The sequence below is a fragment of the Triturus cristatus genome, chromosome 2_1 (assembly GCF_964204655.1).
Source record: "Triturus cristatus chromosome 2_1, aTriCri1.1, whole genome shotgun sequence".
In the NCBI taxonomy this organism is placed as follows: domain Eukaryota; kingdom Metazoa; phylum Chordata; class Amphibia; order Caudata; family Salamandridae; genus Triturus; species Triturus cristatus.
The window spans coordinates 740,588,770-740,606,708 of NC_140581.1; the positions used below are offsets into that span (position 1 = coordinate 740,588,770).

Genomic DNA, 17,939 nt, shown 5'->3' on the forward strand with positions numbered 1-17,939 from the left:
GGGTCCCAGAAGGACCCCCAAGGGCCAAAATTTCTTTTAATTTTTTTTCGAAAAATAGCGGAGTGCGCGTAGCGTGCGCGTACGGTAGAAACGGAAAAATTCTGCGAAATGCGTAACGTGGGCGTGCGGTGTGCGAAGCGCACCGTACGCACACAGCGCACGCACGGTGCGCGAAGCGCACCGTGCGCGTACGGTACGCGCACGGTGAAAAACCTTAAAAAAAATTAATAAATACATAACTTAGCATTTAAAAAACCGTACAAATTCACTGAAAAAACCACAGGTTTCACACACGTTATAGTTAGGAATTAGCATTTAAAAAACCTTGCAAATTCACTTAAAAAACCATAGGTTTCACACATGTTATTGATAGCTGGACATTTCACTCGTGAAAAACCATTGAAATTCCCCCGTTATAGTTAGTGCAGACAACTATAACTCACGCAACCGCAATCCTCTGCTGATGACGTCAGATATTACATCACTGATGACATATGTGTCTTTCTGAAAAAAAAATATTTGTAATATATGTATAGCTAAAAATTAATGGAAGAAGACATGGGTAAATAAGTGTCTAAATACAGTGATGTAATATCTGACGTCATCAGCAGAGGATTGCGGTCGCGTGAGTTATAGTTGCCTGCACTAACTATAACATATTTTATATTACAACTTTAGAGACTAGTTAGGTTACACAACACTGCCCTGTGCATATTACACTCTAAGGCGCATATCGCATAGCACGCGCTAGTGCCTGTGCTATCTCGCGCTCTCCAATGAATCTGTCATTGCGCACAATGTATTGCATATTATATTTCACGCCCCGGTTCATCTTATATCACACTTTTTGGTGCATAGTTTATACCATATACTACATCTCGTTTTCATTTTCAATCGTGCTCTCAGGACTATGTTCTATATAACACTGCGTCCACCTACCCTTTTCACGGGCATTACATTTTGCAATGGGGGTGGAGGGTCAGGGGGTGTTTCTGCCAAGTGAGCCCGGAGTCACAGTCACAAACGTCCTCTTCTTCCTGAATGAAAGTGAGATTATGCTGCATACTTGTTCATATTTTAAGTAGTTCGCACAGACACACATTTTAAAAACAATAAAGTTCCTAATACCCACGTTCTCTGAACAGTTAGCTTGCTGCCCCATCCACCTCCTCCCTATCCTCTGTTGTCAGAATCCATGGACTAGCCTCCTCCCTCCTGCCATGCATGGTCTGATGTGCTGCCACTGCCCTCCATTTAGCACGATGTACCAGTCCACTCCTCCTGCCCTCCATTGCCCAATTTTATGGCCCATCATTGACCTCCTGCTTAGCCTCTGTGCTTAGCTTGCTGCCCCTATTCTCCTTCCCCCTGCCCGCCGATGTCTTTGTGCATGCCCCTGCTCCATCCTTTTTGCCCACTATGTTCCATGGACCTGCCACTCCTATCTACTCTGAGTGTTCTGTTGAGCTGCCACTCCCCTCCCACCTGCCTAGCATTGTCAGATGACTGTAACCTGTCCCTGCCACCTCCACCCTGCCTGTCCACATGCCATGCCCCTATCCCCTTCCTCCTGTCCTCCATGGTCCATTTTACTGCCACACCCTTCTGCCCTCCCTGATCTGTTGTGCTGCAACTGCTCCTCCTGCCTGCCCCGCGCGGTCTGTTGTGAGGCCCCCTTCCCCTGAACTCTGTCTGTGCCCAGGTCCTGACCCTCCCTTCTATCCTCCATGGTCCTTTGTGCATGCACCTGCACACTCCTTCTTGCCCATCATAGCCATTGTGCTGCCACTAACCCTCCCGCTTGCCATGCATGGTCTTCTGTGCTGCCATGGCCCCTCCCACCTTCCCTGTGTGGTCAGCTAGCTGCCCCTGACCCCCTCCCACCTTCCCTCCATGGTCTGTGTGTATGCCACCATAGTCTCATTGTTGCTCTCCATGGTATGTCTTATTTCTAGTGCCCATCCTGCCTGACCTCCATGGTCATCTTGCTGCTCCTGCCCTGCCACCTTGCCCCCAGCCCTCTGTTTCCATGTGCAGACCCCCTATTCCCTCCCTCCAGGCTTGTCTGTTCCATTGTAATGCCCCTGATCCGTCCCTCCTGCACTTTATGGTCTGTTATGCTGCAGCTATCTCTCCTGTCTGTCCATTATGGTCAGCTAGCTACCATTGCCTCTTTCCCATCTGTTCTCTGTTGTCCATGTGCATGGTCCTGTCCCCTCCCTATTGCTGTCTATGGATTGTTGTGCTGCACTCCCGTCCCGCATGCGCTGTGTGGTGTATTGTGCTGCTGCAAACCCTGATGCCTGCCCTGTAGGGTCAGTTTGGTGCACCTCTCCATGTCCCTCCTGTCCTCTGTTATCCGAGTCCATGTCCCTACCCCAATTCCTCCTGCCTACCATGATTCAATGTACCATACTTGCGAACATTTTGAACTTGGTAAGAGGTAGATTTTGAAAAAAAAAATGGGGTATTCATTTTCCCCTTTGAGTTGCATTGAAAAAGAGGAGATTGTAGACAGGAGACAGATCAAATAAAGCCCATTTGAGCTTAAAAACATTGGACGTTTCCTGGCTGAAACAGGTCTGTTGGCATGTATGGTTGAACTACCACTGCCTCTTCCTTCTGCCCACAATGGTCTATTATATTGCCACAGCCTCTCTTGCCAGTCCTGTATTGTTGGTTTGTTGCCCCTGCCCCCCTTTCCACTGCCCTCCATAGTCTGTTGTGCTGCCACTGCCCTTCCAGCCTGCCCAGTGTTGTCAAATTGTTGCCTCTGCACTCTCCTACCTGCCTTCAATTTTCAGAGTCCGTGCCCCTGGCCTCTGCCTCTCAACAGTATCCTAATGAACAACTAGATTGCTAACATTCTATATTTATTACAAAAGTGTGGAACGCCTGACGTCATCTTGATGTAATCAAAACTGTAATACCTAGAGTATTTCCTTTAGAAATTACATATATGAGAGGGTCTTATTTGCATCAAAATTATGGTTAGTGCTCTAAAAAACTAAAATGAGGACATATTTTCTGAGTTTACAAATAGCGACAAAGAACTTTTACATTATTTGTATTCTTTATGTTTTTTTATCCAGTTGACCACTTGATTAAATGTTGCTCCTAGGGGAGAGGATGTGGTGTTACTTCCAGAGCTGCAGACTTTGCAACTGGGGAACCAGGTTGGAGTTTTTGCTTCAGCTCAACATTCTGTGATTGTGGTCAAATCACTTAATCTCCCCATGTCTACAACCAAAATGAATTTGATCTTGTGTGATGTAACCAATGCTCATGTAAAGCATTCCAATACCTGACAAGTCTGCACTATATAAAACTGCAAATACACAAAAAATAAGTGTTTTGCACACTTCTGTCATTGGGCTACATGTGGGCTACATCTGGGTGATATTTGTGCTGCATTTAGGCTCTTTTGTGTCTGGTGGCCATCTTGGGAGATTTATTTGTTATGAAATTTCCTAATTTCCTCATTTACTGCAGTCTCCTCAGTAGGAAATGCTTTCAGTTTTTTACTTTGATTCCATCAAGAAGGTATTCAGATATGTCACACATTTGCCATAAATTCTGAATGTTAGCACTCTAGTTGCTCATTAGATCACTGTAGTAAAGCTACTGCTCACCACGGAAGTCTGCTGCTGGTATTAAAAGTGCATGTTTCAGTCTGCATATCAGAATTTTTTAATGAAATAGAAGAGGATTTGAGAAGTCACTCAAAATGTGCTCTAATTTTTCTTTCTTCAGCACTAATCATAATTTCTATGGCAAAATAAACCCCCTCATTGTGTTACTTTTTAAATTAAATGTTTTAAGTGTTACCAGTTTATTCCAATCAAGATGGCTTCAGGTGTGCCATACTTTTGTCATAAGTAAGACAGTAAGCGCTCTAGTTGTTCTTAAGAACACTTTGGGATATTCTGTCATTAGGCTATACTTGGGCTACATCTGGGTGATATTTGGGCTACATTTGGGCTCTTTTGTCTCTGGTGGCCATTTTGGGAGACTTATTTGTTATGAAGTTTCCTAATTTCCTCATTTACTGCAGTCTCCTCAGTGGGAATACTTTCAGTTTTTTATTTTGGTTCCATCAAGAAGGCATTCAGATGTGTCACACATTTGCCATAAATTCTGAATGTTAGCACTCTAGTTGCTCATTAGATCACTGTAGTAAAGCTACTGCTCACCAGGGAAGTCTGCTGCTGGTATTGAAAGTGCATGTTTCAGTCTGCATGTCAGAAGTTTTTTAATGAAATAAAAGAGTATTTGAGAAGTCACTCAAAATGTGCCCTAATTTTTCTTTCTGCAGCACTAATCATACTTTCTATGGCAAAATGAACCCCCTCATTTTGTTCCTTTTTAAATTAAATGTTTTAAGAATTAACACTTTATTCCAACCAAGATGGCTTCAGGTGTGCCATACGTTTGTCATAAGTAGGACTGTTAGCGCTGTAGTTGTTCTTTAGAACACTCTGGGAAGCTGCAGTAGAACACAAAGGAATCAACCGACAGTCTCTGCCCTTGTTGGATGTACATGTTTTACTGAGAATGTCAGACTTCATTCTCACATGACTGAGAAAGATAATGTGAATTTACAGAAAATATGCTCTCAGTTAGCTTATAGATCACCTTCCAAACCTCTGTGGGAAAAGCATGAGAAAATAGTTTTCTCTCAAACATGATTCATGATATCACAGCAGAAGGCTTTTTCACATGGTAAAATCACCTTAGAACACACCACAATTCCTAAAATGAGTATGGTACCATCAACAAATGATTTATAATGTAACTAAAGTCTTAAAACCTTCTATTAACTGCAATGCTTTTTAATGAGGTGCTATCATGTATATTGGTCCCAAGATGGCTGCCAACACGTCTTGGATGAAGTGCTGACAGCCAATCAGATCTCACGATGAGATGTGTGGTTAGGCTCCGCCCAGATATATATGTGATTTTACTTTTGATTTACTCAGGAACTACTGAACGGATTTACACCATTTAAGCAAAAGGCACATGCCTGACCTGAGGACTACCTCTTTGCCAAATTTCAAGTAATTCTGTTCAGCTGTTCGGGCTGTACCTTCGACTAAAGGTCCTATGGGAAAATGCATGGGGAAAACGCTTTTTGGGACCCCCCTTTTTTCTCAGCCCCCGCTTGACGAATCACCCCGAGACTTTCAGGATAGAAGCTCCATTAGTTTTGAAAATTTCGCGAAGATAAGTCAACCGGCGCCAAAGTTATTCAAAATAGAATTTTCAGATTTCCTATGGGAACTCGGTCCTAAATATAACTATCTACTGGCGACCGCCAGTAGATAATATTACCTACTGGCGGTCGCCAGTAGGTAGTTATAGTTAGGACCACGTTTCCATAGGAAAACCTCAACATTCTATTTTGAATAACTTTGGCGCCGGTCGACGAATCCTCGCGAATTTCTCGAAATAGGTGGGGCGCTACGCTCCGCTCCTACCCTGAAAGTCTCGGGGGGATCCGTCAAGCGGGGGCTGAGATAAAAGGGGGGTCCCAAAACGCGTTTTTCCCATGCATTTTTCCATAGGACCTTTAGAACGAGCTACAGCCCGAACGGCTGAACAGAATTACTCAAAATTTGGCAGAGAGGTAGTCCCTAGGTCAAGGAAGTGCCTTTTGTAGGTTTGGTGTAAATCTGTTCAGTAGATTCTGAGAAAATAGCCTTTAAATCAATATATATATCTGAGCCCGCTTACGGTACGCTTACCGTACGCTTACGGTAAGCGTACGGTGGCGTGCGCGAGCGCGATTCTGATTGGCTCTTAGATCTTAGTAAACATTCGAATCGGCCGAAACCAGGAAGCGGCGGCCGCCATTTTGTGTATTTCACTCTGAAAAAAAAGAGTGAAAACAAGGAAAGGGGGCAATGAGGAGAGTTACAGACCCCCTAACATTTGTAAGGGGGTCAAAGAAGGACAGAAAAGTACAAAGAAAACATTTATTGATTTTAAAAAAAATCACGGGGTACGCGTACGGTAAGCTTACGGTAAGCGTACGGTAGGGAAAAAAAAAAAAAAAAATGAAAATCAGATTTAAGTGTTTAGATATTAGGGGGCTCTAAAAAGAGCCGTTGTGTTTATGAAATGATTTTTTAGTGGTACCTACAAGTAAGTACCGATGCAGAGTCTAAGGTTCAAGAGGAAGACTCTGTTCCCTTCATCATTGAAGTGCACACCATCTCCTCTATAAATGTCTTGCATGTCATAACGCAAGTTGTTGTGGTAAATGGCACCCATACCATAGTCACGGAGGAAAGCAGAAACAGATTTGTTGACGTGCTTTCTTGCTTTGTCATCGCACTGCGTGCCCACCGTGCGTGCACGGCACTAACTGCGTAAAGTGGGCGCGCGGTGCGCGAAGCGCACCGCGTGCTCACTGTGCGCGCACGGTGCGCGAAGCGCACCGTGCGCGCACGGAACGAACTGCGTTAAGTGGGCGCGCACGCCACGAATGGCATAAAGTAACTTAGCATTTAAAAAACCGTACAAATTCACTGAAAAAACCATAGGTTTCACACACGTTATAGTTAGGAATTAGCATTTAAAAAACCTTGCAAATTCACTGAAAAAACCATAGGTTTCACACATGTTATAGTTAGCGGAAATTTTACTGATAAAAAACCAATGAAATTCCCCCGTTATAGTTAGTGCAGGCAACTATAACTCACGCGACCGCAATCTTCTGCTGATGACATATGTGTCTTTATGAAAAAAAAATATTTGTAATATATGTATAGCTAAAAATGTATGGAAGAAGACATGGGCAAATAAGTGTCTAAATACAGTATTAGCATCAGCAGAGGATTGCGGTCGCGTGAGTTATAGTTGCCTGCACTAACTATAACGGGGGAATTTCATTGGTTTTTTATCAGTAAAATTTCCGCTAACTATAACATGTGTGAAACCTATGGTTTTTTCAGTGAATATATATATATATATATATATATATATATATATACACACATATATACACACATTACCTACTGGCGGTCGCCAGTAGGTAGTTATAGTTAGGACCACGTTTCCATAGGAAAACCTCAACATTCTATTTTGAATAACTTTGGCGCCGGTCGACGAATCCTCGCGAATTTCTCAAAATAGGTGGGGCGCTACGCTCCGCTCCTACCCTGAAAGTCTCGGGGGGATCCGTCAAGCGGGGGCTGAGATAAAAGGGGGGTCCCAAAACGCGTTTTTCCCATGCATTTTTCCATAGGACCTTTAGAACGAGCTACAGCCCGAATGGCTGAACAGAATTACTAAAAATTTGGCAGAGAGGTAGTCCCTAGGTCAAGGAAGTGCCTTTTGTAGGTCTGGTGTAAATCTGTTCAGTACTTCCGGAGAAAATAGCATTTAAAAGCATATATATATATATATGCGCGCAGGGTGCGCGCACCGTGCGAGCACCGTGCGAGCACCCTAACGTGCGCGAGCGTAATTCTGATTGGTGGTTACATGTTAGTCAACGTTCGAATCGGTCGAAATCAGGAAGTGTCGGCCGCCATTTTGTTTGTTTTCAGTGCGAGAGTGAAAAAGGAAGGTGGCGAACGTGAAAAGGGGGCAGGGTAGAGAGTTCCTGACCCCCTAGCCTTTGTCAGGGGGTCCCTGAAGGACCCCGAAGGCAAAAAAAAAAATTTTTTTTTTTTAAAAATCGCGGGGGTGCGCGCACAGTGCGCGCACCCTGAAAAACACAAAAAAAAAATTTTTTTTTTGCAAAAAAAAAATAATAATTCGCAGGGTGAAAACCAAAAAAAAAAATAATAATAATTTTTAATACGTAGTTTATTGTAAAATAAATATATAAAAAATACATAAATAAATTAGCATTTAAAAAACCGTACAAATTCACTGAAAAAACCATAGGTTTCACACACGTTATAGTTAGGAATTAGCATTTAAAAAACCTTGCTAATTCACTGAAAAAACCATAGGTTTCACACATGTTATAGTTAGCTGGACATTTTACTGATAAAAAACCAATGAAATTCCCCCGTTATAGTTACTGTAGGCAACTATAACTCACGCGACCGTAATCCTCTGCTGATGACATATGTGTCTTTATGAAAAAAGAATATTTGTAATATATGTATAGCTAAAATTTAATGGAAGAAGACATGGGCAAATAAGTGTCTAAATACAGTATTAGCATCAGCAGAGGATTGCGGTCGCGTGAGTTATAGTTGCCTACAGTAACTATAACGGGGGAATTTCATTGGTTTTTTATCAGTAAAATGTCCAGCTAACTATAACATGTGTGAAACCTATGGTTTTTTCAGTGAATATATATATATTACCTACTGGCGGTCGCCAGTAGGTAGTTATAGTTAGGACCACGTTTCCATAGGAAATCCGCAACATTCTATTTTGAATAACTTTGGCGCCGGTCGACGAATCCTCGCGAATTTTTCAAAATAGGTGGGGCGCTACGCTCCGCTCCTACCCTGAAAGTCTCGGGGGGATTCGTCAAGCGGGGGCTGAGATAAAAGGGGGGTCCCAAAACGCGTTTTTCCCATGCATTTTTCCATAGGACCTTTAGACACAGCTACAGCCCGAACAGCTGAACAGAATTACTAGAAATTTGGCAGAGAGGTAGTCCTCAGGTCAAGGAAGTGCCTTTTGTAGGTTTGGTGTAAATCTGTTCAGTAGATTCTGAGAAAATAGCCTTTAAATCAATATATATATCTGAGCCAGCTTACGGTGCGCTTACGGTACGCTTACCGTATGCGTACGGTGGCGTGCGCGAGCGCGATTCTGATTGGCTCTTAGATCTTATTAAACATTCGAATCGGCCGAAACCAGGAAGCGGCGGCCGCCATTTTCTCTCTCGCACTGAGAGTGATGATTAAAATATAAAGCACAAAAACATGTAAAGGGGCTGTTTGGACAGCTCCAAAACACCTAGCCATGTTGAGGGTGTCCCCAAAGATCCCCCAAGGCCAAAAACCGAATTTTTATTTTTTCGCTAATTTCGCCGATTACGCTTACACTAAAAATTACGCTAAAAATTATCCACACTCTCCCCACCCCGTGTGCAAATGGTTCCCTGAAGGGCACCATTTGTGCATGGCTTATAACTTGTGCGAAAAATTAAAATATTACCTTTCAAAACGAAGTGCATCATATGTCCTCCATGTGCGCACGGTGCGCGAAGCGCATCGTGCGTACATGGCCCATCTAGCGTAACGTGGGCACGCGGTGCGTGTACCGCACCACGTGCCCACCGTGCGTGCACGGCACTAACTGCGTAAAGTGGGCTCACGGTGCACGAAGCGCACCGCGTGCTCACTGTGCGCGCACGGTGCGCGAAGCGCACCGTGCGTGCACGGAACGAACTGCGTTAAGCGGGCACGCACGCCACGAATGGCGTAAAGTAACTTAGCATTTAAAAAACCGTACAAATTCACTGAAAAAACCTTTCATTTGAGATGTCATCAGTGATGTCATGAGTGATGTCAGTGACCATGTCATGAGTGATGTAATATGTGACGTCATCAGTAGTGCATTGCGGGCGCGCGAGTTATAGTTAGCTGAACTAACTATAACGGGGGAATTTCAATGGTTTTTTACGAGTGAAATGTCCAGCTAACTATAACATGTGTGAAACCTTTGGTTTTTTCATTGAATTTCTAAGGTTTTTTAAATGCTAATTCCTAACTATAACGTGAGTGAAACCCATGGTTTTTTCAGTGAATATATATATATAGTTATGAACATACACCAATCAGAAATGAATTACAGTGGGAAATATTACCTGCTCCAACTGAGTGGCAAATGCTATTGTTACAGACAAAATAAAGTTATCTTTGCAGTACTCTGCCGGTCCGATCTGGTGATAGCCTTCTACTTCATTCAAGACTGCTTCAAGATTTTGTGGATCCAGTCCCGAAAGAACACTTGGCACTTGGAGAAAAGAAAAACAGCAGTCAGCCAGGTTTGTGAACTTCCAAATCTCTGCCTTTCACCCTTTTAAAGCAGTGCTAAATATATTGTATTCATTATAATAATGCAATTAAATGGATTGAAAGTTTACGGCGTGCTCAACCTTCCTCCTCGTGAGTGTCAATGTGTGAATTTTATTCATTGGCACACTCAGGTAAAGGAGGAACGTTTCAAAGAAGGTGTAAAATAGCTATGAGGCTTGCTGCAGGAATCGCATCACAGTTGGGAGATGAATGGTGATGGATTGGCAATGTCAACAACATGGCCCCGATATTAATCCTACCGACATGTATTTTAAAAGTCAGTGTTCACATACTCTGTCTTTGTTGATCTCAAACACCATTATCCATAACCATCTGAAATCTGTTTTTGCTGTTGAGCTTGCTAATTTTTTTCTATATTTTGATTTGAATGTCACTTTTATAGATTTTTCACACAGTTGCAACAAGGATTGAATCAAAAAGATTGCCGGGGGACCATTAAGGGAGGGCTCCAAATCCTGCATAGAGAAACAATGTCTGCTCTGTGGCCAAGTTGGATCTATCATTTTTTTGTTCTCCAGAGCTCAAACTAACTGGGAGCAGGAAGAGTAGGGTGTAGTTAAGCTGAGAATTTTGCAGCCAATCCCCTAATGGAGCTGTGAGAAGCAGGTCTGCAGAGTGACAGGCTGACTTGGGGAGTTGCAGTCAGGGCCAACTTTAGGACTGTTTGACTGGTGCCAACGCGCCGGGCGCTAACCTCAGTGGGCACCGACTTTTCAAATATATTTTGGATTTGAAAGCACCTGCTGCAGAGCCTTCATCAATCGTCGAACAAAAAAAAAGTCAAAATCCATTTGGTCTTTAATGGACCTACTGGAGAGAGATCGTTGTTTTGTATAGTGGAAGTTTTGACTCATTATAAAGTATCGCAGAGGGCAAATTTTCCTGCTGTAAAGCATTGTATACCATACAGATCACAAAAGTGCATTTAATCTAGATAGTTCAGTGGGTTACTGCCTTTGTCAGAAAAATGCATTTGCTACTTGCAGTTTATAATTGACAATCTATCCTAGCACAGTTATTAACCGCCATCAAAGAAATGCATGAAAACTGCAAGGTATAGGCAGGGCCTCTGGAATTTTTTGGCAGAGTGCCAAATTATGCAGCAGGGTTGAGTAAATTATGTTGCAAGAAAAGGCAAATTATGACGCATCATGCGGCACATATTATGATAGTATTACTTCATTATTTTGTCATTTTTACACTTGTTAACACAGTCTGGGCATTGCTTGCACCTCAATAGTAGCAGTTTAACACCCAAATAGCAGTAAACAACAGAAAGGTGAACACTGAACCCTTGCAAAGGGCATCCCACTGCATGGCGACACACTTTGCTGCATTTTAGTGACTTTTGAACTGTTTGCGCTAGAAACATTTTCTTTTGTTAAAAATATGCAGATAATACAGTAGATGATTATTAGTAGAGGTGGGCGGAATTTGCGTAGTCGTGCTCCGCAAATCTCTGTGAAATGGTAAAAAATCTCCGCGAGCACGCAGAAATTACGTGGAATTGCTTGTTCACGATGTTTTTTTCCTGTTCGCGAACGCTGTTTGCGTGCTCAGGGGGGAAATATCCCACAAACACACATTTTGAAACCACGTACAAGCAAAAAATTCCGAGAAGCCACGGAATGCAGAATTTTGGGCAATTCCACGTTCTCTGCAGAACGCAAAATTACCCAAATTCCGCGAGCGTAACGGAATTTACCGCCCAGGCCGAATTATTAGACCTGGCATCCTTGGCGTGGTTTCCCCTGACATTTTGCCTTCCGACTTCCTGTTTTAATGGCTTCATTTTTGTTAGCTCTAGGATTCTGGGCACTTTACTACGGCTAACCAGTGCTAAAATGCATCTGCTCTGTACTCAAACCATGAAAATTTGGCTTATCCACAATTTGCATATTTAATTTACTTATAAGTCCCTAGTAAAATGAACTATGTGTGTCCAGGGCTAGTAAATTAAATGCTACTGGTAGGCCTGCAGCACTTCAGTAGCCCTTAAACCATGTCTCAGTGATGCTACTACAGAGACGATGTGTGCAGTTTTATACTGACATTACGAACTGGCAAGATAACCTACTTGCAAGGCCCAAACCTTCCCTTTTATTACATATAAGTGAACCCTATGGTAGGCCCTAGGCAGCCCTTTGGGAGGGTGCAGAGTATTTAAAAGGCAGAACATGTACTTTTGAGTTTTACAAATCCTGGTAGTGAAAATCTGCTAAATTCATTTTTCACTGCTTGGCCTATCTCTTCCGTAGGTTAAGACTGGGATTGCCTTAAATAATCTTTTAAGTGTAATTTCCAATTTGGAAAAGATAGAAATTAGGAGTTTAGTGTCTCTGGACTCTCAATTTAAAAAAACAACTTATGGTGCAGCCAGATTTTAAATTGTAAATCTGAAAAGGCCACTTTTAGAAAGTTTGCATTTTCTTACTCAAACCATTCTGTGCCCCTGCCTGTCTCTGAATACACGTCTGGGATGGATGACAGCTGGACCCTGTGCATTTCCCCTAGACAGTCACACAAAAGGAGCTGGGGTGTGACATTTGCACCCAGATGGGCCATCACCTTGGTTAATGGGCCTTCGGAGGTAGATTAGGGAGGAAGGAGCTGACACTTGCACCTGAAAAGAGGTGTGCCTTTCCCTCACATAAAGAGCTGCATACCCCCCTGTAGTGAGTCTGAAGCCACAGCAGGAACGGCGGCGACCTTGTGATCTTCAAAAGCCTCTTTGAAGTCCCCACGCTTCAAAGGCACAACTGGGTACTGGACCCCTGACGTCACCAAATGAGAACTTTGCTGGAACCAAGGACATTCTGCCTGGAAGAAGAGCTGCTGTGCTGTAGGAGGGATTCCCACTTTGATACCTGCTTTGCTGTGTTTGCCTGCTGCTTCTTGCCCGATAGTGACTATACCTTCTCTCTCTACATCCTTGAATCAAACTTTCTCCAAGGGCTTGCTGGCTAGCCCCGGTTCTTGAAGTACCCAGGCCATCAAAGACTTCCTTCAACTGTGCTTCAGCTGCTGGACTCTGCCATCTGCCAGTCCTCCTTTGCCTGAGGTGCCCTCTAGTCTCACCGACACGGCGCCCTTCGACGCCAACGAACTGCTGAACCGAGGACTTCCCTGCACGGGTCAACAACGATGCAGGACCCAGCTGCGAGTTTTGAAGACAACGCAGCACCAACCCGAGGTATCGACTGCGAGGCTCCATGACTATGCAGTGCCTGCACCGTAAAGAGTTTGACGACGACACAGGACTGAACTGCGAGGCTCGACTTGGACGCATCAACCTAACTGTGTCAATCTGAAATAACGCATCAAGTCTACGACACCAATGCTTGCTCCATCCAAGGTACTGTTTCAGAGGACCCTGCGTGGGTCCTATAGCCTGCCTGCCCTCCATCGTGGATAGCCTGATCTTTGGATTTATCCCAATCTAGCGGAACCACAAGTAACCCTTTAGCGCTATTGACTTCTAATCACCGTTTTTGGATTTAATTTGTAAAAATTCATATCTCAAGTTCTACTTATTTGAATTTTGTCGTTTTGGAATTGTTTTATTCACATATTCTCTATTGTTCTAAACTGGCGTGGAGTCTTTTTGTTGTGTTTTCACTGTGTTACTGCAATTAAAGTGTTGCACAAATACTTTACACATTACTTCTTGAGTTAGGCCGGACTGCTCTGTGCAAGCTACCAGAGGATGAGCACAGGTTAATTTAGGTTGTGTATCTATCTGACTTAGCCCGACTAGGATTGTGGTCCCTACTTGAACAGGGTGCAAACCTCTGCCAAATAGAGACACAATTTCTAACAATGATGTATTATGTGGCGAATGCAGCAAATCTATAATAACGCGCAAAAATGCTGCGGTCGCACAACTGCATAATTCCAGTGGCCCTGGGTGTAAATTTGATTTTTTTCCTGCATCTTTGATTATCCTAATGTTGCTAGAAAAAGTTAATTTACCTCGAAATGAATTCTTATTAGTAAAGCCAACTACGGTGTTACGTTTTAAGTCCTAAGTTTGTGTTTCCCAGACCCAGCACTCTTAAACAATACTGCCTACCAGTATGGAGGACGTGTGAAGCCTGTACCTTGTAGTCCTCTTTGTCCCATGTAACATTTCACATGCACTGTTTTACACATATATGATTCATTGTTTCTGTATAATGTGTGTGTGATTTAAAGGGCTTTGACACGCTACCCTTGTGGCGTAGCGCTATAAAGCAAAAGAAATAAAGACCTCTTGATGCTGCTGTTCTTGCCATGTCGTAATGTATCACTACCAATAGGTACTACAACTGTATTATGTAGTGCGACATAAAAAAGCAGATTTAAACAAAAATAAATGAAGCAAAAGACATACATGCGAGAGAAAGTGGTCATGGAGACCGGAGGCACACTGCTGGAGGGTGGTAGTTTGGGAATTTGAGGAGGTCAATGGGAGGGTACCAACAAACATTGTTGCACCAGTAGCCACCAGCGCTAAAGACAGTCCTGGTTGCAGTGCAGCTGGGTTGGTAGAAGTTCGGAGAATAATGGCTGGGCTGGAGGGGAGGGTCAGATGTTCTTCCCAGCACAATGAGCATAACACTAGCACACAGACTCACTTTAGCATATGCAGTAAAATCACTGCTTAGGAATTATTACTTGGGTCAGTCTATCTGTATGTGGGAGCTTTAGGGAAGTATGGCCTGGAATTCAGCTCATTTGAGACAGGACTAGATGTTCCAAGAGTGTATGACAGGTAGAGGCTTGGGCTGCAGTTTGGTGAGTATGGAACATAGAAGGCATAGAACATGGAACTCTGTTTATTTGAGACAGCTCTTTCTCTACCAATAGGTGGAAGCAGGTAAAAAGAAAACAGCTAATCCCTGTTGGGATTGGGCCTAGACTGCATAATAAGTGGCAACACTATGGGGCCAATATATAGTTTGGTGTGCTGCCAGCACACTACATTTAGATATCAGTAGTGATCTCTGTGCCTTCAGAGGAACTTCTTTTATGGGGGTTCCACTCCAAGTCTGGTATGAGTTCTCCTCAAAGACCAAGTTGTTTTGTTTTTACTCCCAAAGCGGAAGTTTGGTGCTGACAAAACAAAAAACTGTGATTCCCTGGGAGAACTCCTTTTTCTTTGGTCCAGCACCTGTTTTTAATGCTGGTGACTGAGCAGAGGATCTGGTGTATTTTTTCGGTCTAAGTAGTGTGGGCGGTCTGATGTCCTTACTACAATGGGCGACACGTAATTGGTCCCTCAGAGTAAGTTGTCTGATGGTAAAGTTAGCGGGGGCACTGCTGTCAGAAAGATGGCCGTCCGCCCCACTCAAAATAGAGCAGAAGGACTGAGGGCACTCACACATTTGTGGTGATCACCTACACGCGAACTGCACTCAAGGTGTGGGACGAGGTGAATAAAAGCTGCATGGACCATGTTTCCCTCGACTTTTACTCCTATTCACTTTAACCTAAAGTTTACTCCTGCTTTACAACTGGGACCTTTTGAGGCATGGGGGGGCTGTCTTATGGTCTCTGACCTCTTCTACAACTGAGATATTATAACATTCGAACATTGCCAGCGGGACTTCAATCTCCTCGCTACAGAAATGTTCATTACAATCAATGAAAGCATTGCATGCTTCAAACTGAGGTACGGAAGGCAGCCATCAGAGAACTCAAGCCTATTGAGCAATTTGTTAAAAGGGGCTGTGGGACGAAGGGGGTGCATTTCCTTTCTTTATAGTCTTCTACTGGACACTGTGCTGACCCCCCAGGCCACTCCACATGGAACGATGGGAGAACACTCTTAGATAATCTGTTCCAGGGACCAGCTGGCTTAAGCTTTGGAAAGGCATTCCAAAATGTAACCATTCGATGGGTTTAAGGGAAGCTCATTATAAATGGTTATTTGACTGTTATCTCTACCCCGCCAAATTCAAAACGATTTTCTCCACCACGTCGAAAACTATGTTGTAAACGTTGTGGACTGGTGGGTGACTTTATGCATATATGGTGGGATTGTCCAACTATTCGGCTATTCTGGAATGAGATTTTGGCTCAACTCAAAGAGATCCTGGGATGCCCGGTCCCCAGTGACCCTTGATTTGTACTGTTGGGGCTTAGAAGGGACTCCAATAGATTTCAAAAAAGAGGGGACAGGTCAGTGGTGTGGCTATGCCTGGGAGCAGCGAAGATGGCAGTGGCAGCTGCCTGGAAATAAAAGAATGCGTCCTCATTGACCAAGTGGCATGCAAGGCTGTGGAGTGCAGTAACAATGGAAAGAATGGCAGATATCTTATCCGAAACTTTGAGTATGTCTGGGGACCCCTGGTGACTTACCTTTCTACAGGCTTACCTCTATAACTCTATGTGCGTGTCCCACATGCACAAGGGAACTACACCTCATCCAATTCTAAATGGAAAGCACCTTTAATGACAGAGCTAGCCCAGGCTAGGCATCCCCGCGAATCTCCCACTGGGGAAAGGAAGAGCCTGTTTAGATCTCCATATGCTGTACGTGTACCGTAAGTTGCTTTTTGAGGGGGAAGGGAGGGGATAATTGAATACTAGGGATACATATTTATGTTATGTACATTGTGGCCGATAGGTATGCTATAACTGCCTGGTCAGTCCCAGGTAATGATATACTGTAATTTGAAGTAGCTGTGTACTTTTGTGATGGATTGTGCCATATGCTTTACTATGATGGAAGCCTATTTAAAACCATTTAACACAGTTTTGAGAGAGAAAAGTAAGGGGGCCAGCACACAACCTTGTTGCAGCTCAATGGTTGTGCATATTTGTCGCAAGCTTTTTGAGCCATCGACCAATTTAACACGCAGCTAGGTTTCAGTGTGAAGGAGTTGGATGGCTCTCAAATGGTATCCCAAGGCAGGTACATTTTTTGCCATAATAAGTTTTGAAGGACCCTGTCAAATGCTGCTTTGAAGTCAATAAAATTGCCATACAAAATTGATTTTTGATTGAGAGCCTTCTCAATGCAGAGGATCAGGGCAGCAAGGCCGGATAAAGTTTTCTGGCCAGAACAAAATCCTGCTTGGTTCCAAGGGATAAGCACCAGGTTGTCCACCCATTCTTACAGAACTTGCAGCAGTGAGGTTGCGTAATAGTTAGAATCGATGTTAAGCAGGGCTGTTAAGCGATAGTTTGCAGGGTCACATCTAAATCCCCCTTTGAAGATCGGGTGGATTACTGATACATGCCAGGGATCTGGAACTGTTTGATGAAGGTTCACTGCGCTGAAGAGAAGGCCAAGGTTTTTTGCCCACTGTTCGGGGTCAGTTTTATAGAGGACAGAAGAGAGACCATTCGGACCTGGGTCACCATCGATCGGTCTTCCACATTATTTTTTCAATTTGTTTGAAATTCATTTAATCTGGATCTTCTTCCCTCTTAAGCTGCTTCATCCCTGATTCTACCCTGACCATTCTGGTTTCCTGGAATGGCTGCTCTTCTCGCTAGGTCTAGTCTAGTCTAGTGGAGAAGTGTGGCTCAATGATTAGAGCGGCAGACCCTGATGCAGAGGTCTAGCCCGGGACCAGGGTTAAATTCCCCGCCTCGGCGGGTCTTGGGCTAAAAAAAAATTCCACGGACCTGATAATTCTCGCCTCGGTGCCTATTCCAATCATGGAGTCCCACTCTGCAACTCTGGGCAATAGCTTGCTTAATCTCCACAACGGCCCCCACAACGCTAAGGATGCCTGGCCTCCAACTTGGGGGTGCCCAGGAGTGGACACCTCACAGGGAAAGCCAGGATGGGTTCCACAGCGGTATTCGTACAAGCGCCTTGAGACCCTTGCAGGTGAGTAGTGCGCTATACAAGTATCAAATTTACATCTCACTGGGGGCCCTGCAGGTCTGGGTGTCTTGCTTAATATTTTTGGGTCGGGAGGCTGCCGC

At 43.8% G+C, this 17,939-nt stretch overlaps 1 protein-coding gene across 1 annotated transcript in view; it reads right to left on the minus strand.

The window, feature by feature from the left end:
- CEP120 (centrosomal protein 120) overlaps nucleotides 1-17,939 on the minus strand; it is a 417,274-nt gene that overhangs the window by 332,417 nt on the left and 66,918 nt on the right. The window contains exon 5 of the mRNA XM_085632676.1: nucleotides 9,785-9,933. Coding sequence (XP_085488802.1) covers nucleotides 9,785-9,933 — 149 coding nt within the window. The remainder of the gene's footprint in view (nucleotides 1-9,784; nucleotides 9,934-17,939) is intronic.